Source organism: Artemia franciscana, chromosome 7 (genome assembly GCF_032884065.1).
Source record: "Artemia franciscana chromosome 7, ASM3288406v1, whole genome shotgun sequence".
Classification (NCBI taxonomy): domain Eukaryota; kingdom Metazoa; phylum Arthropoda; class Branchiopoda; order Anostraca; family Artemiidae; genus Artemia; species Artemia franciscana.
In genome coordinates, this window is record NC_088869.1 from 9,420,582 (window position 1) to 9,447,366 (window position 26,785).

The following is a 26,785-nucleotide window of genomic DNA, read 5'->3' on the forward strand; positions in this document are numbered from 1 at the left end:
GGTTGTCCCCTCCGCAATCCCTCGCTCTTTACGCTAAAGTTTGACTCTTTGCAACAATTCTACTTTTTAAACCAATTAAAAACTTTAGCGCAAAGAGCGAGTCCCTTAGGAGGGCACAGCCCATTTCATATACGGAGTAATTTCTGTTCGTTTTAAGTTTTAATGTCGCTCCTTACTTTCAGCTAAAAAAATTAGTTTTTTTATATTTAATACCACTCAAGGCTCGATAATTTCCAGCCGTAAAACTTCGCATTCTTTAGCGCTTTGCGATCAAGTTAACCATTCCAGAGCCGATTCGGAGCCATTTCGGAGCCGATTCGGAGCCGGAGCCATTTCTGAAGACTGACGTCTTCGGATGGCATGTCGCTTTACCAACAGGTTGAGAAGGTTCATTCCACAAACTCAAACAGGCCATACTGGTCAAACACTTTGCACCTTCCTCAGAATATAAAATTACCTTCTTGGCCAAATACATTTTCTCTTATTAGTAAAACAAAACTAAAAATAAACAATTCTTATCGTAATGATGTTGACAGGTTACATTTTAATGCCCTTATCATATCTCTTTAGAAACACATCTTGAATTGTATACATAAAGTGTAAAGTCTTTATTTGCCTTTAGTTTTCACACTAAAAATAAATATAGAATATTTTAGAAGGTTGGATATGCAGTGCCAACAAAGGTTTCACCATTCTGTTTGAGATCGTAGGTCTGTACGCTGAAGAATTGGCCATTGGCAGCAACTGGGCATTTTGAATTGGGTCTGGTGACAAAACAGACGGTATATAGAGACAGTTCTAATTCGGGACTAGTGCCGACAAGAATGGAGCTGATGGCTTTATTGTATCCTTGCCATTGCATTGGCATTTCAATCAAAGTATTCTAGAAAATAATTTAGTTCAATTAGAATAGTGAAAAATAGAAGGGTGGGTCTCGTATTTCTACGCTTTTCACTAAAATTAGGTATTTGGTACTCCAGCCGGTGCTTTTTAGGATCTAAAATTAGGACGACCGTTATCTCCTTTCGAGACCCAAAAACGTCAAAAGTCCCACAATAATTTAAAACCATAAAAATAAATGGAAATCCAATTTATTTTTATCCAATAAACTTTTATCCCTTGGAGATCCAATAAATTGGATTTCAGTTCTGATATCTAAGATTTTTTATCTGGCATTATTCCTCAGTTAAAGCAATAAGGGATAATTTGTAGAAAGCATAATTTTTTATTTTTATGGTTTTAAATTTCTTGCTCTTGGGGAGGGGGGAGGACATTCCAGATATTACATAAATAAAATTTATGTTACCTATTCTTTTCGATGCATGCTATCGACTTGTATTTTTGTAGCAAAATGGTTCTTGTAAGTAATAATCCGATAGGTGCCCATCGGATGGACTAACTGTTATGTTACGTACATCAGATTACTTTATTCCTGAGCCCAAAATTAGGAAGTTACTGCGCAGACTCTAGATCCATAGAGACCCTACCCAGTACCGAAAATCACAGCTTTATGCTTTCGATAATAATTAAAAGAGAAATGAAACTTTTCATTCCGCTAAAGTAATTCGAAAAGGGGTAAATTGTATATCACAAACTTAAACGAGAGCAAAAAAAATTAAAAAAAACTTTGGGGTTTACTCATTACTAAAAACATACTTGTTTGGAAGTAAAGTTAGCACTGGGGCTACTTTGATATTAAAATCTCCTAAGTCTAACTATTTTCATATTTGGATACGCAGATAGATAGATAATTTTATTGTCCATTCGAAAAACGATGCAATACCGCAAATGGAGTGAGTAAATAAACAGGAATAAACAAAAACTTAGGTATTATATATATACACAGAGACATATGACCAAAAGAGTCTTTGAACTTGTCTTCGGACAAAATTTGAAGACAAAATTGAGACAAAAATGTATTCAAACCAAATACTATAGATGAAAGTAAACTGGATCGATCGATCAAGCACATCATCATTGTAGGAGCAGCTGCAGCCTAGTAAGGAGCAAACTGCATACCATATTAAGCAAAAGTTAAAAACACGTTTGAAAAATATTACTAGTGAAAAATAAATTGGCATCTGACATTCATTCAGGAATGGTAATTATTATTTCAATTTAGATTAAAAGTAAAAGTTTATTTCGAAAAGAAAATTATAGTGATTTCGAAAAAATCCTGAATCCCCCTCAAAAGTGGCATCAGATCGAAATGAAAAATGCACGATTGGAATCAGCATGCTTGAAAACCAAGAATTGGGGAATCACAGTCCTCCACTTCGAACAGTAAGGAAAATAACTTTTTTTGGATCAGTAACTAGCACTGACTACTTTCTTTTCTTTCGTTTTCTAGGGCTAGCGGGTTACCAGGACATCATAGACAGATGTTTAATTGCTCAGTTAAAAGCTGTTATTCATATCTTGACGCTTTCTTTTATAAATGTTACCATCTGAAAGTGCCATTTGGCAATAAATATGGCAGTTTTTGTGCCATTTATCAAAGGACGGAGCCATCGGCCTACCAGAGCATCATTGGCAGACGTTTGATATTTCATATAAGTTATTGCTCATATCTCTGTTCTTCCTACCAATTTCATCATCTACAAATGCCAAATGACCCTAAAAACGCGACTTTTGGTGCCATGTCTTAAGTGGAAAGCTGGGCTACCAGAACTTCTTAGAGAGATGGTTAATGGCTCATTTGAAAGCTATTGCTTATATCTAGGTTTTTGTTTTTTTTTAGTCTGCCACCCGTAAGTGCCGTGTAGCACTAAAAACCACACTTTTGGTTCATCTTCTTAAGTGGTAAAGCTTGGAAGTATAAAGTGGTACCATTGTAATAAATCTCTGGGGAAATGAATGTGCACGGTATAGGGCGTATCGATATCACGTATATCGGTATCAGGCGTACTAGTATCGCGTGTATCGTTATCGGGTGCATCAGTATCGGGTATTTTTTTTCCATCATGTTTTGTGCCTTTTTTATGATTTTTTAACAAAAACGGGCAACGATTAATTAAAAAAAAAAAATCAAGTTTCCTGAGTTAAGTAAAGAGCGAAGTTGAAACTAGAAACAAACAAAGATTATTACTTCACAGTCTATCTAACATTTATCTATAAAACTAGTGCAAATAAACCAGCTGGTGATATTTCTCTTCGTTTATAGGATTATAGAAAACTAATACTTTGCTGAAAACACAAAAGCCAAGTGCCAAAAACAAGAATATATATTTAGGAGTCAAAAGTGAGTACGTAGCCTCAAACAACAAAGTAATCTATAAGATTTTTCATAGTTTTACACGAGCTATGATATCAGTAACTTGCAGCATACAATTAAAATTATCTCAAACACTTGAACCTAAAATAGATATCATTTTAAAAAGTTCAAAGTCATTAAACAGCATACAAAAAATGTATTGATTTAACAGGTAAAATCTTGGTTTCATCTAGTATTACTCGAAATAAAGAAAAAATAAACCGCTATATGAACTCTGGGCTAATACTACCAAGATTGCTTCACTTCAAACATGTCTCCTAGAGCGAAAATATAGAAATTTTTTATCCTGACCTTCCCTCTGACGAACCTGGATCGTTCGTCTTATATAATCACATATGTAATAAGATATATAATCAACGTATTGACTATAATATACCACTTTAAGATGTGAAACTGTCTGTGGTTTTGAGTTTAATACATCATGTATGGTTTTCAGTTATGGTTTTATAATTTTTTGATAAACTGTAACGTAGCTAATGTATACAAGAATTTGAAATATAATATGCAACATAATCTAGTATCTAACCTAAGAACTTCAGTGTGTCATTAATCAAAAGTTGTTTCTACCAGGCTTAATCTTTAATTCTAGAAGGGTCACCTAAGTGAAGACAATAAGTTTTATCGCTTAATCCTTAGTGTTTGATTTAAGGTCTATACTCAGTTTTCTGTTTCATCCCTTAGATTTAACATGTAAATTGATTCAGGCACTTGTTTTTAGAATGACCTTAAATTCAGAGGATTTCTAGATTTGGTAGTAAATTTACAAACAAGATACACACCGTAAAGTGTGGCATATGTAATACTACCTTTAATAATTAGGGGGCACACGTCCCTTTGGTGTAAAATGGAGAAAATCCCAAAATTTCAAATGACTGCCAATATTCCTTAAAGCGTTGTATCTAAAAAAAATGAGGTCGATCAAACTTGATGCATTTTTTAATAGTCCTGTAGATTGGGCTTTGTATTTAATAATGAAAGAAATAGTACTCACATTTTACCGAGGCGAGCTTTGCAAGTCAAAATTTGAATAAAAATGCCATAAAAGAAGACTTTTTAGAATAGGTTCCAGGCAGTTACTAGCACTGTCTAACTATCCAGATTGAAAAGCACTGCTTTAAATTATTTTATATACCCCACGAGAAATAAGCAAAGAAGCACATAATAAGAAAGATTTATTTAAATGTCTTTTAATGAAACATAAAACCGCTCTTTGTGAACATAAAAATTTATTCAAGTAAAATATTTTATCGTTTTATGAGTCAAATCAATACCAATAATGTTTTATATAAAAAAAATGAAAAACTTTTCTTTATGAACATAAGAACTTCTTCAAATAAAATGTTACTGCAAAGCATTTTTATGCAACAAAACATAATTAAGACAAATATTAAGACTATGTATGCCTACTGTAAATGCTTTTTATTTTATTTAGTGTGAAATGATACTCCACTGACCAAAATGCAAATACTAAATACTACTTTCTAAAAAAAAATATCGAAAATGATTGTTTGTCTACCTGTTGACGACCGCCAGTCATCGTCCAATATATAGATAGATTCAACTACCAGGTCATTCTATGTACAGAGGCTTTTATTCAAAATTCTAACATGTAGATGTGATTTGACAAGTGTAAAAGCCGCCGAATTTCGTAAAATTGAGGTTTTTACCACAGTTAATATTGAATTTCGGGTAAAATTAGGATTGCAGAGACAGGAAAATTCAAGGAGGATTCAAAAGCTTTGATTTATCATGGAATTCGATATATTGAGGTTCGTTATCTTGACCTTCCACTGTGGAAGGAATAATAACTCTACAATACTTTCTTTTTGAACCAATAGCCATTTCGAGCTTGTTATTGGGTATTGGCTTTATAATAAGATGAATCATAAATTTTAAAGAAATGTTGTACCACTTTATATGTTCTTATTATCATTATTAGTGCTGTCCATCTTGTCCAAGCTATTGCCCAGAAGTGAAAAATCGGTGTTATTGGTGTTAAAACATTCCACTGCACCAATCAGGAATTAGATTCTATAGTTTAAACTTTTTTAACTAAGCCTAATTATAAATAAACTTGATTAAACGTATTTATTATGATAATACTTAAGAAGTATTCTCTTAAGTTTGATTTCACCTCATTTCCAAAAATCAAAATTTCAAATATTGTTTAAGGTACATTTGGAAAGATAGGCTACTTACCCCGTTCAAATCTGCTGTCTTAATATATCCTAGATAATTCATTTCTCCTATTCTTTCCTCTTCCCAGAATCGTGCCCAGTTGTGAAAACCAGAAATTCCATCCTTAATTTCACCAACAAGAACGTGCTCGAAACCACTTGATCCAAGAGGGCCACCACCTCTTGTATAAAGACCAAACCATATTGTATCGAAATAAGATCTATAGCTAGCCAAGTCAGCAAAATATCCTAAAACAAGATAAAATTGCGATAATTAATATAATCTAATTGTATAAGGTAGATAATTAACGAGTGATAAATTTACACCTTTCGATTAAAATTGTTTATGCTTATTAACTGACTCCTAAAGCTGAGTTGCTTCAAACATTTTTTTCTAAAAAAGGTGTGAAACTACTGTGGATGAGAACTCCTCATTACTCCTCATTACTCCTCCCTACGACACCGTCACTTTTGTACTAAATTTTCTTGTTTTTCAAACCAATGGATCTTCTTCGTTATTTAAGCCAATGAGCTGTATTTTCCTAAATAAAGGTTTTGGATAAGCGATTCTAAAAATGTATTTTTTGTTTCAATCTGACTCAAATATTAGGAGTTATGACTACTGTTTTTCATAGTATGGGACGTGATCATCTCTTACGAGGCTGCTAGGTATCGCTGCAACTAGGACTAGGTTACAGCTACCGTTGCATCTACAAATACAAGTTCGTTCTATTCTATAACTATGGGCTAGAGTTTGTTTTTTATTATCATATTCGTCCTTGCAATGTTCAATGACTGAATATAAATTAAATCATTTATATTCCTTTGAATAAGAATAGGCTAGTTATCATTCTTTATTGTAACTACCATTGCAACTTGGACTACAAACAAGAAAGAGCGTACGGCCTTTTCTGAGTTGGAATAGCAAGAGACGATCCTAAGTACGGCACTAATACCCTGAAGAGCAACTTTTCAAACGATGCTTATATTATCTTAATGTTTAGTTACTTTGGGCCGTGGTTTGTTCTTTGCTAAGTTTCAACTTTATCGGATGAAACTAACATAGTCCCCTTTTATATTGAACTATATAAATCCTGTATGTAATTATTTATCATAAAGTAAACCGATCCTTATAGAATTCCCTTTGAAAGTAAACCTCTGAATGCATGAAGATTTTTCAGTTTTGCGCTTTTTCAGATAACAAATATTGAACATATATTTACCGTTAAGACCTTGCCAAGATATATACCCAATTACAAGCAGGAAAAAGCCTAAGGCTTTTCGTCTTTGTAATAGTTAGAGACGATCTTCAAAGAATCAGACAGCTTACTAAGTCCAATATATGTAATGGTCTGTTCTTCTAATGATCTTTTTTCAATATAATTATTTTTATCTTTAATTATTTTTTAATTATTATTTTTAATTATTATTTTTTTATCAAGAGATTATTTCATTTCATAATCAAACAGTTCGTGGTAACGAACTGTAGTAAGGAGCGATCCGGCTCAATAGTAACCAAAACTCTAAAAAATTGAATTTTGATATCAATAGCTACATCAAAAGAATCGAATTTTTACGTTGATTCTAAATATATAAGTTTCATCAAGTTTAGTCTTAGCCATCAAAAGTTACGAGCCTGAGAAAATTTGCCTTATTTAGGAAAATAGGGGGAAACACCCCCTAAAGGTCGTAGGATCTTAACGAAAATGACACCATCAGATTCAGCGTATCAAAGAACCCTAATGTAGAAGTTTCAAGCTCCTATCTACAAAAATGTGGAATTTTGCATTTTTTGCCAGAAGACAAATCACGGGTGCGTGTTTATTTGTTTTTTTTTTTTGTTTTTTTTTTTTTTTCCCCATTGGTCATCGTATCGACCAAGTGGTCCTAGAATGTCGCAAGAGGGCTCATTCTAACGGAAATGAAAAGTTCTAGTGCCCTTTTTAAGTGACCAAAAAAATTGGAGGGCATCTAGGCCCCCTCCCACGCTCCTTTTTTTCCCAAAGTCAACGGATCAAAATTTTGAGATAGCCATTTTGTTCAGCATAGTCGAAAATCATAATAACTATGTATTTGGGGATGACTTACTCCCCCAGAGTCCCTGGGGGAGGGGCTGCAAGTAACAAACTTCAACCAGTGTTTACATATAATAATGGTTATTGGGAAGTGTACAGACGTTTTCAGGGGGAGGTTTTTGGTTTTGGGGGTAGGGTTGAGGGAGGGGGCTATGTGGGAGGATCTTTTCTTGGAAAAATATGCCATGGGGGAAAAAATTCAATGAAAAGGGCGCAGGACGAATCTGGTCACGTTAGAAAAAAACGTCAAATTAAGAGCTTAATATACAATGCTGGGTGTTCGGAGCCTCTCTATTATGGAGTATAATTTGAAAATAACACAACTATACGAGCGATAAAACATATATACCACAACCATAACTCAACTAACGAAAGAACTGCTAAGAGATAACACAACTATAAAGCGAAAACAGGTGAAAACTAACGGGAAAATAAACGAACTAAGAGGTGGAAGGGACCCAAAGAAAAAATATAATCCTTTTTCAATTTTGAGCCTAACTTCCGCAAAGGAGTAATAATGTCAGAAGCCCCAAAATACCGAATTATTTTCTTTTCAAACAGTTCGTGGTAAAGAACTGTAGTAAGGGGCGACCCGGCTCAATAGTAAACGGAACTCTAAAAAACGGAATTTTGATACTAAAAGATACATCAAAAGAATTGAATTTTCACGCTGATTCTAAATATATAAGTTTCAATTAATTTAGTCTTTGTCATCAAAAGTTACGAGCCTGAGAAAATTTGCCCTATTTTGGAAAAAAGGGGGAAACATCCCCTAAAAGTCATAGAATCTTAACGAAAATCACACTATCGTATTCGGCATATCAGAGAACTCTATAGCAAAAATTTCAAGCTCCTATCTAAAAAAATGTGGAATTTCATATTTTTTGCCAGAAGACAAATCACGGGTGCGTGTTTATTTGTTTGTTTGTTGTTTTCTTTTTCTTTTCCCCAGGGGTCATCGTATCGACCAGGTGGTCTTAGAGTGTCGCAAGAGGGCTCATTCTTACGGAAATGAAAAGTTATAGTGCCCTTTTTAAGTGAAAAAAAATTGGAGGGCAAATAGGCCCCCTCCCACGCGAATTTTTTTCCAAAAGTCAACAGATTAAAATTTTAAGATAGCCATTTTGTTCCGCATAGTCGAAAACCATAATAACTATGTCTTTGGGAATGACTTACTCCCCCACAATCCCTGGAGGAGGGGCTGCAAGTTACAAACTTTGACCAGTGTTTACATATAGTAATGGTTATGGGGAAGTGTACAGACGTTTTCATGGGGATTCTTTGGTTTGGGGGTGGGGTTTTTGGAGAAGGCTTTGTGGGAGGATCTTTCCTTTGAGGAATATGTCATGGGAGAAGAAAAATTCAATGAAAAGGGCGCAGGATTTTCTAGCATTACTATAAAAAAAAAACACTGAAAAAATAAACATGAAAACGTTTTTTCAAATGAAAGTAAGGAATAGCATTGAAATTTAAAACGAACAGAGATTATTACGCATATGACGGATTCTAAAAATACTTTAGCATAAAGAGCGAGGTATTTAGGAGGAGATAAATACCTCGCTCTTTATGCTAAAATATTTTTAGTAATTTCAACTATTTATTCTACGACCTTTTTGATTCAGGGGTCATTCTTAAAGAATTGGGACAAAACTTATGATTTAGTGTAAAGAGCGAGGTATTAACGAGGGTACGAACCCCCTCGTACACATAATAAAAATATAAGAATATAAAAGTTTGTTACGTAAGTTAATTCTTAAGTTACGTATATTTTTTACTAATAAAAACGTTCGTTGAAAATTAAAAGTTCTAGTAGCCTTTTTAAGTAACCGAAAAATTGGAGGGCAGCTAGGCCTCCTTCCCCACCCCTTATTTCTCAAAATCGTCTGATCAAAACTAAGAGAAAGCCATTTAGCCAAAAAAAATTAATATACTAATTTCATTTTAATAATTTATGTGCGGAGAGCCAAAATCAAACATGCATTAATTCAAAAACGTTCAGAAATTAAATAAAAAAAACTAGTTTTTTTAACTGAAAGTAAGGAGCGACATTAAAACTTAAAACGAACAGAAATTACTCCGTATATGAAATGGGTTGTCCCCTCCGCAGTCCCTCGCTCTTTACGCTAAAGTTTGACTCTTTGCCACAATTCTACTTTTTAAAACAATTAAAAACTTTAGCGTAAAGAGCGAGGGACTGCGGAGGGGACAACCCATTTCATATACGGAGTAATTTCTGTTCGTTTTAAGTTTTAATGTCGCTCCTTACTTTCAGTTAAAAAAACAAGTTTTTTTTATTTTATTTTAAGAGAAGATAAGTGTCCTATATAGGGGTTTTGAACAAGAAGGCTCTAGTAGTGTGCTTCGTTTTTTTCCATCCGAGTCTAGTTTCAGGAGTTATGACTATTTAATTTTTTACTATGGGGCGTTATCGTCTCTTACTAGGTTGCTAGCTACCGCTGCAACCCAGATTATGGTTGGGATAGAACAAAAAAAGCGATTACAAATACAGTACAAATAGTTGTCGAATTTAAAGTATCCTAGGGAGACTGGAATAATATTTGTAAGTTTAAATTTCTCAACTTTTAGCTTGATTTTACAATCACAGCATATTTCAAAAGGATCTTATGCTGTATATAAGGGGTAAAAAGTTTGCATTGTTTTTATTTTTGGGGGGGGGGGTGGTAATGGGGCTGATTCTTGAAGAACCAAAAGATTCTTTGCATCTCTACTGTTTACGGTGTTCAGAAACAAGTGTTCAAGAAAACTTTCCTTGAGATAGTACATATAAAAAGTTACAAAGTTTCTGAAATTTGCTTGGTCGCCTTTGTAACAAATGATTTGCTCTGTGTGGTTAGTGGTTGGAAGTTCTACTTCGTGAGCCTGGGAGAAAAGTTTTTCCTGGATGTTTAAAGAACAAGTCACCTATTACTTCATCTGAATCGTACATCAGGAATAATAGTGTGAGGATCCCGAAGGCATGGACTACTGAAGACCAATTAAAATTTCTAAATATCCTGTCAAGTGGATCCCAGCACTATAATCTTACTCTTGCACATCCAACTCTACAAGGAAGTGCTTGTTTGAAGAACACACCCAGTAAATGATGTACGTTTTCTTCTACAGAAACATACTTGGTTTCAAATGTTTGCTAGTCAGCAGAACATATTAAAGACAGATCCTAAAGTCTTTGAACTTAATTTTGCGCCAGCAAAACAGCGAATGCTGCGTATGCTTTGTTTTAATAAATTGCCAGCATATAAGAACCAAGAAGTATTTACTGCTCACCTAAAACGGATATGACGCTCAAGAAGTGAAGAGCATGACCAAAGAAAATATATTGAATGAAGAAGAGGGGCGATGAATGTAATACTTCTAAATATAGACACGCAAAATGTTCTTGAAACTCCAAAGGTGCACACAGGATTTTTTTTTTTTATAGAAGAAAGTAGGTAGCTTAAAACATGCCAATTTATGACTAAACAAAATGACCTGGTTATGTTACTAATGGGAATTGAACACCTTGATGAAAGGGACAGATGGTGATCTGACACTTACTCAAAAGCAAAGAAATCAGGGACTTAATTATGGTTACAGTCTGCTGTTGCGTATAGTATTAGAGCCAGTTTGTGATAGCATATTCAAGCATGTTACTCGATTTTTACTCCAGGTCGATGAAGTTTGTCATGCTTAAATCAACAGTAGGCATTTACAGCAAGAAGGCGACAGAATGCACTCGTGCATAAATAGGGTCAGCAGAAACATCCTTTTTTACAGTGTGCAGGGGATGAGCACGCTTTGCTACGTAGTAAGGGTCAACTTAGACAATATGAAGTCAAAATATGAATACTAATAGTAATAAAAGTGTCATACCTAGAGGTGACACAGAAAACGTGGAATATACTCCAATCAATAGCTTAAATACAACGAGAAGACTGCTGACCAAACTTAGTATCAGCACGGCTATGACACCAGTTATCTCAGCTGAAGGTGGATGAATCGAAAACACGAAAGTGAAAGTGTTGAAAAAGGGTGCATACAACAGGAGCCTTCTTACGAAGAAAACCAGTACCTAGATTTTATGCTTTTGATGGACGCTTTGTCAAAAAGCTACAAGACACCAATATCATTCTCCAAGTAAAAATGCAATACAAGGATCTCATGGATCTTTGCCAGATTCTGATTATCTCAGGAGCCTATCACATTTTTTACAGACTTTTGCTTCATTTCAGCAGCATTTGAGACGCCCTTCATAAATCTAAGGTCAAGAAAAATGACGAAAACTAAGAATAATGATTTTTTCTCCTATCTTTCTTATGTATTTAAAGCGGAAAAAACAATTCAGAGTAATAGCTTCAGTTGAATTTAGACTATAATTTTAGGAATTTACCTAAATTCTTAACTATACTGGACCTTATCAGGTGAAACGTGCTGTAAATCAGATTAATGTCTGGATGTTTCTGCTAATGAATTTTCATAGCTTATTGTGGTCACTTTGTTCTGTGCGTTAAAACTTCTTTACCATTCTTTTCCTTTTACTGTATTGCTAAGATCTTGTCATTTGCTCTGTTTAGCTAAAACCACGACAATATATGTTCTTTCACGTAAATGATGATCACAAGTTAAATCCATATTCTTTTGAAAATTCATCTCGTGCACTTTAAGTACTTTTAATGTGATATTCAAAAATGTGTATCAAAATAGGCAAATTTTAGACTTTAGGCACCTTCCCCTTCTAGGAAAACAGCTGGTCAGCAGTCCAATAGCTGGCAAGACCCAAACCTGACCTTTGGGCCTATTGGCTAAACAGCCAATAATAAAGGTTAATCTTTTAAGTGCTGTATGTGAGTTTAGGGACAAATGCTATACCGCGTGCAGGTATAGCCTTTGAGGCTCGAAGGGTCTGCAAAAAAAAAATGCATATAGTTTTAAACCGATCGGCGATGTCATAGTTTTACGCAGTAACATTTTAGTACCGTTTGGACGAAGATTGTTGTTTTTGGCCACAAAATGGCAGATAACAGACATTGGCGGTTGCATATTCTTGTTTGCAACTTCGAAAGTACCCTATAATTTTAGATCCCGTTCCTACATACGCAGTTGGGGTGACCCATTATCCCCTCAATTTCGAAAAATGCAGAAAATCAAAAGTGTTTTTTTTTTTCAAGCAAATAGTTTAAGAATTTCAAGCCTTAGTAGTTAATACTTGCTTTGACTCTCTTAAGCTTCACTAATGGATACTACTTTTTTCGTCATTCTGAGACATGTTCTGAGAAAAATTCTAGATGAAAATCTTTCAACTGCTTATATTTTTTGTGGTACCTGTGGTTATACGGGTGTGTTAAAAGTAGATGTGGTTGTCGGTTTTTACATTTTTCTCTCTCTCAAAGCTATTCAAGAGTTGACTGAGTCCCGATTCAGGCGCCAGCTTTGAAGCATTTTTCAAGCTGGTTCGTCAAAATCGTTTTCAGGTTCTTTGTGTTCATCCAAGTGAAACTTCAAAGCCTTCTCATTTAAAGGTTACAATCGCGTTGGAAACAGGTTTTTCCAATTAAAACGCGCCGGAATAGCATGGTTTTACAAGGGGATCTGAAAAACCTCAACACGGGTATTAAAAACGATAATCCGATTTTGTTTCCTAAAGAAAAACTTATGGTCACACAGAAATGATCAAAAGTTGGTAAAAAAAAAAAGAAAGAAAAAATCTAAATTTATTACGATTTCAGTAGATATGCTGTTTTGCTTAAGAGATGCAGTCTTGGGATTACCTAATTTTAATAGAAAATACTTGCGTCAATATTGGACATAGTACTTAAATTTCAAACAAAGTCAAAAAGGCCTTCAACCAGCCGCTGGCTGGTTTCATTATTAAAATAAAACGGAGTCAAACCATTTAATAAGTTTCAAACGTTTTTTTCTAGCTTAAGTTTTAATTTTAAGCCCTTTTCACAAATACACCTCATTATTAAAAACTCAGTGTAGATCCTCAGCAAAAAGCAGTACCTTTGCTAATCAGGAAGTTAGCAGCAGTCTGACCGACATCTGAGGCTAGAATTGCATCAATGAGGGTCGTTTCTTCAATTCTCTCTTCTTCTGTAACATCTTCTGCTACGGTTACGTCATAAACATAGTTATCCCAGGTAGATCTGAACATGGCGTAGGTTCCACTGTTCAAAAGATCTTCTGGTACAGACGTGAAAAGACTGGAAAATAAGTTTTTGGATAATACTTCCCAAATCTTAGAAGTAAATATATCATTATTCTAAATTCAAACAAATTGCATCTATGCGAATTGAATTTGGTTGAAAAATTGATTCAATTTCAAATATTGCGTTTTTAAATTACAAAAGTACGTAGACGTAGTAATTTCCTTTAAATGGGCCCTTAAACACCTCTCTATGAAGTTCCAGTGCCCTGCTAGTTACAAAGAAGGAAAAACAGAAAAAAAGATGTTTCTCATGAAAAAAGTGACTTTCCTTGTTGTTAAGGCCAATGGATTTTTCTTGTTGGTCAAGCCAAAAAACTCTTTTTTTTCCTGTATCGGGTTTTAAGCCAAGGTAATTCCATGGGTGTACTTTTTATTTCAATCTCATGCCTTTATTTGGGTTTTAGGCTATTTTTTGGTTAACTATGGGCCATTTCGGCTTTTACTAGGTTGCATCTACGGCTGCAACCACGATTAAAACGGAAGAATTAGAAAAGTTTACTCTAGCTAGCAATTAACTTCAAAGTAATGAAGTAGCACGGAGAAATGCAATAGAAATTAAATTAATTAGCTGGAAAGAAATTAGATTTAACATTTTTTTTTTATAAAATCAAACTTAAACTTGGAAGAACTAAATCTTTTTGTGTTTTAACATGGCTTTTTTAGAAATTGGCAATTTAGCAAGTGGAAGAAACCAAGATACCCTTCGGACGTTTTTGCCAAAGATATGTGGAAGCTTCAAGTGTCCAAAGTTGTCAAATTTGACAACTTTGACAACGTTGACAACTTTTGACAACTTAGCAGAGCATCTCTGCTAAGTAAAATTTAGGAAGATTAATTATCCTATAAAATGTGTCTGAAAAAATAACGTTATGAAAACTAAGTCACTTAAACTAGGAAAAAACTAAAGAATAAAATGTGATGTTAGGCAATGAGAAGATCGATTAGATAGAAAGCTTTACTTATTTAGGTGACATTTTTAGTAAGTATGGCGGAAAGGTGGATGAGTTTTGAAGATTAGAACGAAAACTTTTAATCTAACGCAATAATAGTGAACAATGGAGGCCGTGGTTATTAAAAGTAGGTTGAGTTGTAAAAAAAAAGCATTTCCCGTGAAACTGGCCTAACTAAAGGCACAGTGAAGAATGGTAGTGTGGGTTTTGAAAGCTGCACATTTTTTCTTTCAATCTAGCAAATTTACTCCTATCAAAAGCTCTTTAATACATAAGTAGTTGATAATAGTAGCAATAAAAGTAGCATGTAAAATTAATAGTACAAATATGGAAAGAAAGAATATCCAGCTCTAGCAAAAGCAGTACTTACGGTTCAGGAGCTTTATCAGTGTAGCTGCCTTGAGATGTAGACCCTTGCAGGTTAAGAACGGCTGATGCAGCAGAATTAGCCTCATCCAAGATAAATAGTTGCGAAGAAAGATCCCTGAGCTCTGTGTCAGTCACGGAACCACCTTGGAAAGATCAAGATCATGCAATTTGCACTTGTATATTTTTCGAAGGGGTGAACAGGATTTTTTTTGTAAATGATGTTGATGTTTATAAAATGCCATTATACCTATTCTAATTCAATTATTGTCCTAATCAACTGGGTAGCTTTTATGTTAAAAGTAACTAACAGCATTGAAGTTAAAATCATTGCCCCTGTGATTTGTAATTACGCTCTTGCAGACTGTTTTTTACCGAAGAACTTTTTTTAGTGTCAACTTTTCATCTACATATGGTGGCTGTGACGATTCTGGTAATACAGCAAGCCATGCCAAAATTTAAAAGTATATTGATCTCAGCTCAATCTGCTTAAAACTTCAGGCTGATTTTTTGAAGAAGGGAACTTTGGCTGATGTTTGGTGAGTGCATATTTTTGTAAAGGGACAAAGAGTTCTTTAAATAGATCAACATAAATATATAAAAACTGAATAAAATGTTTGTCAAACCATCAATATAAATATATCAAAGTGCACAAAAAAGGATAGTCTACACAACAGAAAACTTGTATCTTTTGATAGTATAAAATTTAAAATGTGAATTACTTGATATTTGTTTGTCAATTGGTCATGATTTTTACCTCCACACTAGAGAAATTAACTAGCACCAGACACGGCAATTAATACGGTTTCTAACACCGGATCTATAAATTCAGATTTAAGAACGTATTACTACAGTTTCAAAATTATGAAGCATCGGTCGAATAACCAATTTTTAACCGATTTCCTGGTCTTATTTCGAATCAAAAATCTATCACATGAGCTTAAAACAGATTAATCACACTTTATTATTAATAGAACTTAAAAGAAGGTATACCATCACAAATATATTTTGGAGGACTTGGAGGACTTAGTTAAGGTAAGGGACACAAATTAGAAAAACCGGTCTTATGCGTAATTTAAGGTTAAAAACTTGCTAATATTGTAACAAAATTTGAAAGTGTCGATAGCAAGTTTTAGCTGCCTTTATACTGTTAGTTCGGATTAAAAGTGTATTACACAGACTAAAACCTGTAAGAGGATATCTTCTTATTAACTATTAGAACTGCAAAAAAAAAAATTTAGGGACAAGTTAATTTGGGAGGGCTCTGAAACTTTAGAAAGGGAAGGGGCGCAAACTATAAGAAATTGGCTGGTCCTAACTATAAATATTGATTTGAAAATCCATCGATACTGTTTTGAAATATGATTCAACAAACAGTTAAACAGAGTTCATATGAAAATTTTACTAATAATTTTACTTAATACAATTACTTGATAAGAATTTTACTTCATAAATTAAACTAATAAAATAAGATAAAGTATATTTTAAAACCAAAAATACGGCCACGTACACAAAAGAGAACAATTAATATCCATGTACATAAGCGATATCTATGTCCCAAAGTTTTATCACAGTGAAAACACTTAAATGAAACTTGACATCTTAAATGATTTCTTGACACTTATATGCTTTACTTGATTAATTAGGATTTCATTTTAGCAAACATAATTTTCAGATACTTCACTATTCAATAAACAAAACATGTGAAGACGCACTATATATCTGTATATCATATATATCTACTATATATCTATATATCTACTATATATCTATATATCTACCATGTATCATATATATATCGCAATATATATCTATATATCTGGATGTATCAACTAATTTTTTCGAACATTCCTTCCCTTTTCGTGGGCAGCCCCTAGCACAGGCTCAAACAATTGACCAATTCTTCACAAAGTGGACAATTACACCTGTCTTTTTTGAAGTTTTTCTTTGAGAACCTTTCCAATCTTGCGCTAGTTGGCAGGCAATTAGCCCCGAGCTGCATCCACAAAGTAAGATATCTAGCTAGTAAATTCAGCTTAAGGTAGAACTCCTGTCCTTAAACTACCTTAAAATCCTTGTAAAATTTTAACATTTACGATTTATTTTGCTCCTAACTCCATTAATAGATCATTTGATTTTCTTGCACGATCTTAATCTTATCCCTCTGATTTGCATGTATATCCATTGGTCCTCTCTCTTCATTCCAAAAAAATAAAACCCTGTTTTACCCAAAATGTATTTTATTTTAAATGGGCATGATATTTTCTCCCTGCGAAAGCCAATCTTCATATGCTTCCTCAAGAAACCTATCACTCGAAAAATGAACAACTCTTTACCAAGATTTGATCAGATTTGATGGTGACAGGTAAGGTTAGGTCAAGTTGAATTAGGTTAGGTTTTAACCTATTTATGAGAATTACAACCTATTTAACCTAACTTTAACTCTTACCATTAAACCTTGCATAAGACTGACAAAGCTGATGGCAAAGATGATTGAATCCAACCAGAGAATGAGGAATTTTGGACATTCACCGGTGAATGTCGACATTCACGAGAGTTTGGTCTTTCACCGTAACATATTTTACTTTTTTCCTCCTTGGATTTGTTCAGCTTTGTTAGTCAGCTTTTTCAGTTTTATGCAAGGTTTGATCGTGACAGTTTAGGAAAGGTATATATATATATATATATATATATATATATATATATATATATATATATATATATATATATATATATATATATATATATATAGACTAGAAATGAAATGAAGGTTTACCACCAGTGCCTCCTTCACATAGTGCATCAAAGTCAGAGCAACAGTTCCCATAATTTGGACATTGTGTGTTGCATTGGCATGGAAATTGGGAATTGTATCCAATGTCACAGCGGTCAACGCAACTCAAGCAAACCTGTTCATAGTCTGAACAGCAGTCTCCATAGTTGATGCAAGGTTTGTTACACTGACATGGTGCAGAAGAGTCAGTTCCAATTGTATCGCATCTTCCAGCACAGCTTTGGGCATCTGAAGAAAAGATGAAGATTTATAATTGTGTCCTATAGACTATTTATGACACTATTAATTCCGTTTTCTTTATAAATTTTCTTATCAAGAACTTCACATTTAATTAGTGATCTACAAAGGCTTACTAATAAAGCACATAGAAAAAGCCTGGAAATATTTCATTGGAAAATAGGCTGCCCAATTCACCTATCTAATGTAAAATTCATAATTCAGTCATTTAAGATGTGGTAACTTTCCAGTAGAATTTAAAATAAAGCCAAGTAGATGTGATTCTTTGTATGACGGGCTGGCCCTTCCTCAACCCCTAATCTTTACGGAAAAGTTTTCTAGCACTGAAAAAAGGAACCTTATTCCAAATCAACGGCTCTTTTGTTTTTGCAGTCGTTCATGAAGAATTGGCATATATATTGGCATATATATTGGCATATATATATATATATATATATATATATATATATATATATATATATATATATATATATATATATATATATATATATATATCAAAGGCCGATCCTGGCGAAACTAAGTGACAGGCTTATATGTATTGATTCTCATTGTCACTTGTCTTATAACTGTAGACAATGTGAGCCTCTTTTTGATGTCATAGTCACCATACGTTCGGTACGACCACCCTGGGGAAAATACAAATTCTTCTTTAAAGTTGTAATCTCTTTTGATCACTTGTGGCCTGAAACGTCAATATGCCAGTTTTAGGAAAAAAACAAACAAAAAAACTATGCAGCTAATTTCGATGCCGGGCCCCGTTATTGGGTACACGGTAGGCTTGTATATAATTTTTCTCCTTGTAGGTAGCAACCTCCAAGTGAAGCACCTTTGATTGCTACTTTTTTCTTGGAAAAACGGAGGATTTTACTGGGAAACATTGAGGGATCCGAATGAATTGCCACTATCATTTTTCACACGTTCTGATTATCATCCTTTTTCACCAAAAATGCTCACTCCTTTTCCCCCATTTTCGATACAGAGAAAATTTTCTCCAGTTTATAACGTTTTTACCGCGCCCAGGTATCCACTCAATCCATAAGAGCAGACACATTTACCATTACTACAAGCATACACATATTACATCTGTCCAAGCACAGAGTACCCCATCATTCTAAGCAGAAACATATGGAGTTATCATAATTTCCGGCTAATAAAGAAATTTCTGGAAGCATTATTATCTGAGTTTCGTTTGCCAAATATGTTGCTTAATAATTGAAGTGAGCTTTAAGTGAGATGATATCTAACAAACGAAGTTTTGATATGAATTGTAATGCACAATTGGAAGAAATCTCTTTTTACTCTAATGGTATCGAGCCGATTAATGATTATTGATAGTTGATAATGACTACAACCGGCCAGCTGCTATTTTTTTTATGTGATGGTCCTGAGCAAATCTGTCTTCCATCAACGGGGCTTACGCGTGAGCTTGGGTCCCCACGTTCCCATCCAGAACCCAATGTCCCTCACCAGGGTCCTTAGTTCCCCACCAAGGCCCTGAGTCCCCTTCCTAGGTCTTATATCCCCCTCCAGGGCCCCATTGCCTCCCCCTATATTTCACCCACCCCCTCCATCACTTTAAAATATTTTCTTCCATGTCTTAAAATCACATGTACATTCTAGCTGTTTTAGTATCTAGAAAAATAAAGTGCTTTGTGTTGGCATTTCATTTATAGTCCTCCTGTTTCATTTTTAAGGATTCAATCCTACATGCATTCAAAAATGGTTTCGCAAATTTATTGATTCGAACAAAATTATTTTAACAGCTAAAAAAACAAAAAGGCTTTACATGGGTATTCATGCACAATCGCCCCTTTTTTTAAAGAATAGGCCCTTTTCTTACATGTATTCAAAAATGGTTTGTAAACTCATTGATGGGTATAAAATTGTATTAACAGCTACAAAAATCAAGTGGTTCGTGTGAATTATGTTTTGAAAATCCTAAATATTTTCTAATTAGATCTTTTCATCCCCACCACATTCTGTATTAAATTAAATACACAAGTAATATTTACTAGAATGAATAACAAAATTGAAGAGGTTTTATGGTGGTTCAAATAACGAAACATTCATCAGTCTTTTAAATTAAATTAATTTATATTAGTTAAATTAGATAATTAATTAAATTAAATTAAAGTTTCTTTGATTAAATCAAAATTTTAGCTAAATTAAATACATTTGATGAAATTTAATTAAATTTAAGTCTAATTACAATAAAATTGAATTGTGGCTCAAGAGCGGCACCGGGAAATTCTTCCAGAGGAAGAGGGAGGCCAGACCGAACAAGAATTTTGTTTTTACTAGACTTCAAAGGAGAGTATGGTAAATGTTTACTAATAATTGAAATAGGGGCAAGATGAACACACTACTTGACTCCTTTCTTATCCTCTCTCCAAACATAATAATTAATTTGCTCGAAAATGCACTCCTACCCCTAATGATTCGATACCTAGCCCGGTTATATTCTCCGTCCGGAATTTCTCTCCGTGTGTGATTGAGCGTTCAATCACACACGGAATTTCTCACTGTGATCATTTCTATTTGAAATGATCTTTTTAAAATATGCAATAATTGAAGGAAACATTATAAACTGATAAATAAAAACATTCTGTAATTTATAAAGTAAGAACTTTGTTGTATCAGTGTTTTCTTAGCGCGTTGCATATATTCTTTGGGCAGATTGCCAGGAGGGGGGATGCATTTGCGAATGAATTGATTATTATATTTGGAAAAAGTATAAATGAAGAATCGAGTAGTGTTCTATGTAATCTTGTAGTGTTCGAGTGTTCACCTTATCCTTATCTCAGTTATATAATATTGTTGCTCTCGAAAGCATAAAAAAGGAATTGGGTAGTTTGTTCGCCTTGTGTCTATGTCAGTAATGGAATATTTTAGCTCTCGAGGGTATAAAAAGAATCGAGTAGGCCTAGTGCGATCCCTTTGTCCCAGTGTCAGTTGCAAAATCTAATATGTATTTGCCAAAAGTATCTTTCATTTTCCTCTTTTGATACGTATTAAGCGTTTTAATGTTTCCTAGTGGGGACCATTGCCCCCTAGATCCTCCCTTCTGGTACCCATATTCCGACAAAACATATGTGATGTTAAAAGTGTATCCACGTGTCTTACCTACTGCGATTACAACCAAAGCTGCCAACACAGAAAGTACTACTAGTTTCATGTCTACAGTCACTTTTGGATTGTGTTCCCAGAAAAACTATCGATCTTTTATAATTCTAAATTGTATTTTTATCTCTCTGCCACAAATTTGCATTATCTTTTTTTCGTGGAAAAACCTTAAGGCTCATGCGAGAGTATTGCATTAGAGCATGATATTGTCACTTAGATAGTGAATCTTTTTTATTTGCATTTGTTTTAAATATCACATTATTTATTTGTGTTTGAAGTACAATTCCCAGAAATCTCAGCATCTGGCCATAGATTCTGTGTAAAAGGCTGAAGCTTGGAACTTGATATGGAACTGTCATATTTATGGAACTTGATTACATTACATACATCGCCCTATATTTGAGCTTCTGCCACTGTAAATGAGGGCCGGTGGATCTTTGTGTAGATGGGGAGGGAGGTATACTTGAAACCTCCCAAATACTTTTAATGCACACATTTTCTTAGTCATCGTGAGCCTTCAGAAAATATCTTATGAAATTCTGACAAGGGGAAGGGGGCTAGGAATCAATCTACCGTAAGATATTGGACTACGGCTTGGGTGTAGGTGCTTGGGGGAGAAAGTACCCCTTTTATCACAAACGATCTTTTTTTATGTAAAATAAGTGATTAGAAACGAATCGCTACCAGCTCAACAGTAGAGATGTAAAGGGTCTGCGTCCTGAGAACTGCCAGAATATTTCTCAAAAGGGGAGGGGGGCAAGTGTTACCCAGAGCTTTGTTTTCAACGAGATTTAATGATAATATTTCTCATTTTCCTATTTTTATAAATGGCTTAAAATTGTTTTTTTTTCCATAAGGATTTGACCCCTTAAAGGTGTTCAAAGGGAAAAATCTCTTTAAAAGATCCCTTGAAAACCGTGGGTATGATGACATCATATTCAATGTTTGAAGCTTCATACCCCTTACACCATCCCTGTAAACTAATATTTAAATGAGTGTATTTTTTATTGATGTCATTCTCGAATTACTTTTTACGAATATTAAAGTGTAAAGAACGGGGTTGAAGGAGTTTCTTTTACACAAGAAAGGTGAATTTTGCAGCCTATTTTCCAATGAAAACTTCTTGGCTATTTATATTTGTTTTGTTACTAATTCTTCGTAGATTACGTGTTAATTATGAAGACCTGGATAATTTAACTTATAAATAAACTGGAATAAATACTATCATAAATAGTCTATAGGACACTTTATAAATCTTCACCTTTTCATCATATGCCCAAAAATGTGTTTGAAGATGTGAAACAATTGGATCTGACTCTTCTGCACCATGTCAGTGTAATAATCCTTACACGAACTATGGAGACTGTTGACTTGATCAGAGGTTTTTGGGTTCAATCCTGCCTGTGGTTATAGATAAGTTCTTTAGTTTCTTCTTTACATGCTGTCCATTAGCTACGGTATCACTTGCTCTTTTATTGTTGACTGAACATTTCTTTATATCAACATTCCAAACCCAGTAATCATCTGAATCATTTTGAAAGCAGCTATACGAGGTCTAAGATCCTTCTTTCTCTTTTTTAAAGTTTTTTAATTGCTGGAATCCCTTGTTAGGTAATCCCTGCAATCCCTGGTTGTTCATTTATCCTCTAGACATTATGAAAATACTTAAAACACCTTTAGTTGATAGACTAATCACACTTGGTATTTTACCCTGAGCTATGTTCCTTTTTCAATGCTTCATTCGTTATAGATGTAATTCCAGCAATTCGATTTCACTAAGTTTATTTTGTTGCGTTGAAAACTGTAAACTTACTGGTTTTCATTCTGGCGTATCTCTCTTTTTATGCTATAAGTGGATTTAACCTAATAGAAAATAAAACTTCTTTTAAAATTTTCAGGTATTTCTCTAGTTTCAATTAAAGCATTATAGCTATCTTTTCAACCATTTGTTTCTTATGTAATTTTGCCTGCAGCATAGACAATAAAGACAATACAACCGCTGCTGAGGGAAACGTATGTACGTATGTACACTTTTCGAATGAATTTAAAAATATGACGTCAATTACATTTTTTTCCAAAATTAACGTTCTTAACGCATTTTCTCAGACTTCAGACCCATCTAGATCGTGGGTAGGTAAAGTGCTCCACACGATGGTCGGTATTTTTTTAAATGACAAGATTTTTGCCATGTTGTCTTACAACCATTTTATTTGGTGGAAAACTATGGTCTGCCTTAAGAGTAAGTACAGCACATACTTCATTACATGTAGGAACCGTCTATAATCGACACCATCTGGAAAAGTAAAAATGAGCTGCATGTTCGGAAGTGTTGTCCCAATGAAGCAGCAAATTGATTTGCATCATCCTCCATTTCTCACATTTTTTCATAACCTTTGGCATAGTCTTTTGTATCTCCCAATATTTCTTCCAAGAAATTCATTAAATTGCGAGGAATCCCATAATTTAAAGTATGTGCCAGGTGTTCCTTAACAGCTTCATTGGGGCTAAAAAGTGCATTTGGCCATGAGAAGGTGGCTCAATTTCACCTTCAGTAGTTTGTGACGGATGTGCCACTAAATTGATTTTGTGATAAATTTGTCCAGCTACCTTAAATCTATATATTTTACGACTCTTTAGGGTTCGATTACCACTTAAGTTGAATGAAGCTAGAGCAAAACATGCCATCAAGTCTCAAATTTCGAATACGTTTACGAAACTTTTCAGAGAGCAAGTGACGTCCTAAAAAAGGCAAACCAATTCATTTGGAAATTGTGGTGGTGACATAACAATTCGACCATGCAAGCAGCAATCTCCAATTGAATTACCTTTGTTTGCTACTCTTTCCTTGGGAAAATGGAAGGCTCCATAGTGAACACAAACAACGTTGAAGGGTCCCAAAGACTTATATGTAACACTTAATGAGTTTATCGCATCCTTATGCGCATGAACATGGTTTCGTGCCACACTTTCTTGGTGACGAATTTTACAGCACCGCTGTTCTCCTAACTGCGTTTGTGTTTACTCTTCATTCTCAATTTTGACTTGCTCACATGATCGGTGTTGCATGTCTTCTAACCGCGCGTGTCTTTGCTCTTCATTTTCATTGTAGACACGCCACCGCTGTTGTTCAAACTACGTGTTTCTTTGCTCATCATTTTCATTTTTGACTTGCTCACATACTCGGTGTAACATGTCTTCTAACCACATATGTCTTTGCTCTTATTTTAGCAATGCCCTTTGCTTTAGCTGCCCCTTATTGGTGATGTCGCAATTGATGGTCCTGGTTGTCGATTTTCACTCATTGTAAAAATCTCGAACACTTTAATTTATTCAAGTCGTTCTCTCGCTCTTATCACGTTTGATAGTTCAGGTGTTGGGTCCAGAAAATCATCATTTGTAAAAACTGCAAGTTTCCGTTTTTTGGGCCTTCCTACAGACACTATATTATATGAATAACTGATTACATTGGATAAATGACTGATTGTATTGGAAAGTCAACGATATATATATATATATATATATATATATATATATATATATATAGTACCGGAAGACTAGCAGCTTCGCCAACGGTTCCGGTTACGGCTATGTGGCAGGCTTATATACATTGATTCTCAATGTCGCTTGTTATCAAACTGCCGACAATGTGAATTTCCTCTCGATGTCATAATGTCATTTTTGACATTGACAGAACATGTTTGACAGAACCATCCTGTGAAAAATACGAAATCTTCCTTAAAGTTGCCACCTATTTAGATTGTTCTTGTGGCCAGAAATGTCACTATGCCAGTTTTAAGGAAAATAAAACTATTTAACCGATTTTGATGAAAAATCTGTAATCACATGTGTACACAATTATTGCTCGTTTAATTAATTTAAAAGAGGCATTTTATTCTAACAATGAGATGTTTTGTTTGCAGTTGTCAATGCTTCCTTTCACATAGCACTAAATGTTTGTCGGCCATTTTAACACGAGAAAATGCCAAGTACAACATACCATAATTAAAAAATAGGAATATGGATGTATACGCCAACAAAATCAAAAGTTTGGCCTCGCAACGTGTGTACTATCATGCCAAATGAAAGCTGAAGTGGACATAGATGCCGTTTAACAGTACATCCAAGTTGAGGTTTACTTCAAAAATTTCTTTTTCGTTCAATATGCTTAGCCTACATAAATAAAATTTAAATTAAATGATTTTGCGGATAGACTCACCATGAACTCGGACATTAATGGACAGTAGAGCGATTGCTAAGCCAATAAGTGATATTACCAGAAATCCAATAAGGCCAACTGAGGTATATTTATAAAAAAGAGAATCCTGAGAAGACATAGATGATCTTACCTCAAGTTGTTTCCAAATAATTTTTTACTGCAAGTAAAATTTACAAGGTTAAATTAAGATTTTCTATAGGATATTAACTAGTGAACTTAAATCAAAATCTTTAGTTACTTACACTTGGGTGTTTCTATATATTAAGACATAGAAGGTCACAATAATATTCCCCATCCAGTCTGTCAAAACTTTGGGCTACTGTCCATAGTTTATTTAGAGGTATTGTTGGCTTTCGGTGTTACTTTCGAAGGAGCACCTAAGTGTGTTCTGTTCACAGCGGATTTCCTGAAGGACTGGAGGATCCTGAGAGCAAATTTCAAATAGAACTTTTTCGCTATGTTTGAGAACCTTGGCCCCAATGTAGTCAGTTTTAGTCAATTTTTATCAATTAAAAGCCCGAAACCGGGATCTAAAAGGAACAAGCTGTTCAACTGTAATAATGTTTCATATTGTTTAAATGGTAACTAAGTTAACACTATGGGCTAGCCAGAGATTTGCAGGGGCCCTACCCTTCCTCCAGAGAACTATTCCAAAACTTCTTGATGTAGCACAATGTTTTCAATATGAGTATCCACATTCATTAACATATATAATTGACCAACAGAAAATGAAAGAGAATCTCTTGTTCTTTTTGCCGACTTGATACTTCTTCCTGGATGCAGAGCACAGAGCTCAGTACATACTAGAATTTTTTTTTTAAGAATACAAAGGAAAAATGAAATTAGTGAGCGACAATAAAACTTAAAAAATCCCTGTAAAGCCACTTTTCATCCGTAACAGGAAGATGGCATCCCCTCAACAAAAGAGATAGGATGCTTAGTGCAAATATACTGAGATATACACAGAAATACCCCGCCCCAAAAAACTCTCACCCCAGAAAAGTTCCCCGTAGAAAACTTCCTTTGGAAAATTACCCTGCCGAAAATTCCCCCACACGCAAAATTTAGCAGCCACAGGAAAGGTACATAATGGGTATCTCAAAATGTGGATCAGATACCCTAAGGGATAACAAAAGGACCAGATATTAAAAATAGTTCTAGGACAGGGGTTGGCTGGTCTCCAATCACTTTCGACTTAAATAAAGGAATAGAACTCACAATTTCCAGTCGACTGAGCATCCCTCGAGGTTTCTATAACTAAGAGGGGGACGTTTTGAATGAGGAAGTTTTTTTTTCAACTGAAAGTAATGAGTAATATTAAAACTTAAAAAGAACAGAAATGAGTATGAAAAGGATTGCCGCTTCCTC

The 26,785-nt window shown here is 34.4% G+C and overlaps 2 protein-coding genes across 3 annotated transcripts in view; one reads left to right on the top strand and one right to left on the bottom strand.

The window, feature by feature from the left end:
* Positions 1–26,785, top strand: part of LOC136028819 (uncharacterized) — a 314,462-nt gene that overhangs the window by 152,754 nt on the left and 134,923 nt on the right. The window lies entirely within an intron of this gene.
* On the bottom strand, positions 594–25,572 carry LOC136028816 (uridylate-specific endoribonuclease-like). Of its 2 annotated transcripts, XM_065706729.1 has the most exons (6): positions 21,202–21,358; positions 17,824–18,069; positions 15,052–15,193; positions 13,527–13,726; positions 5,474–5,700; positions 594–883 (listed from the first exon to the last, which is right to left on the bottom strand). In XM_065706729.1, exons 1-6 carry the CDS (start codon positions 21,251–21,253, stop codon positions 653–655), a joined length of 1,098 nt encoding a protein of 365 aa, XP_065562801.1. In that variant the 5' UTR covers positions 21,254–21,358; the 3' UTR covers positions 594–652. The 2 variants fall into 2 exon arrangements, with proteins under 2 accessions (XP_065562801.1, XP_065562802.1); XM_065706730.1 differs by lacking the exons at positions 17,824–18,069; positions 21,202–21,358 and adding an exon at positions 25,418–25,572.

Bases quoted from the DNA above. Each gene is read 5' to 3' on its own strand.
- LOC136028816 (XM_065706729.1), bottom strand. From the start codon at position 21,253: ATGAAACTAGTAGTACTTTCTGTGTTGGCAGCTTTGGTTGTAATCGCA. The intron at 15,194-17,823 runs GTAAACCTTCAT...GATCTTTCCAAG, and splicing joins ATGTGAAGGAGGCACTGGTG to GTGGTTCCGTGACTGACACA. The intron at 884-5,473 runs GTAAGTAGCCTA...ATTATTTTCTAG, and splicing joins AGACAGCAGATTTGAACGGG to AATACTTTGATTGAAATGCC.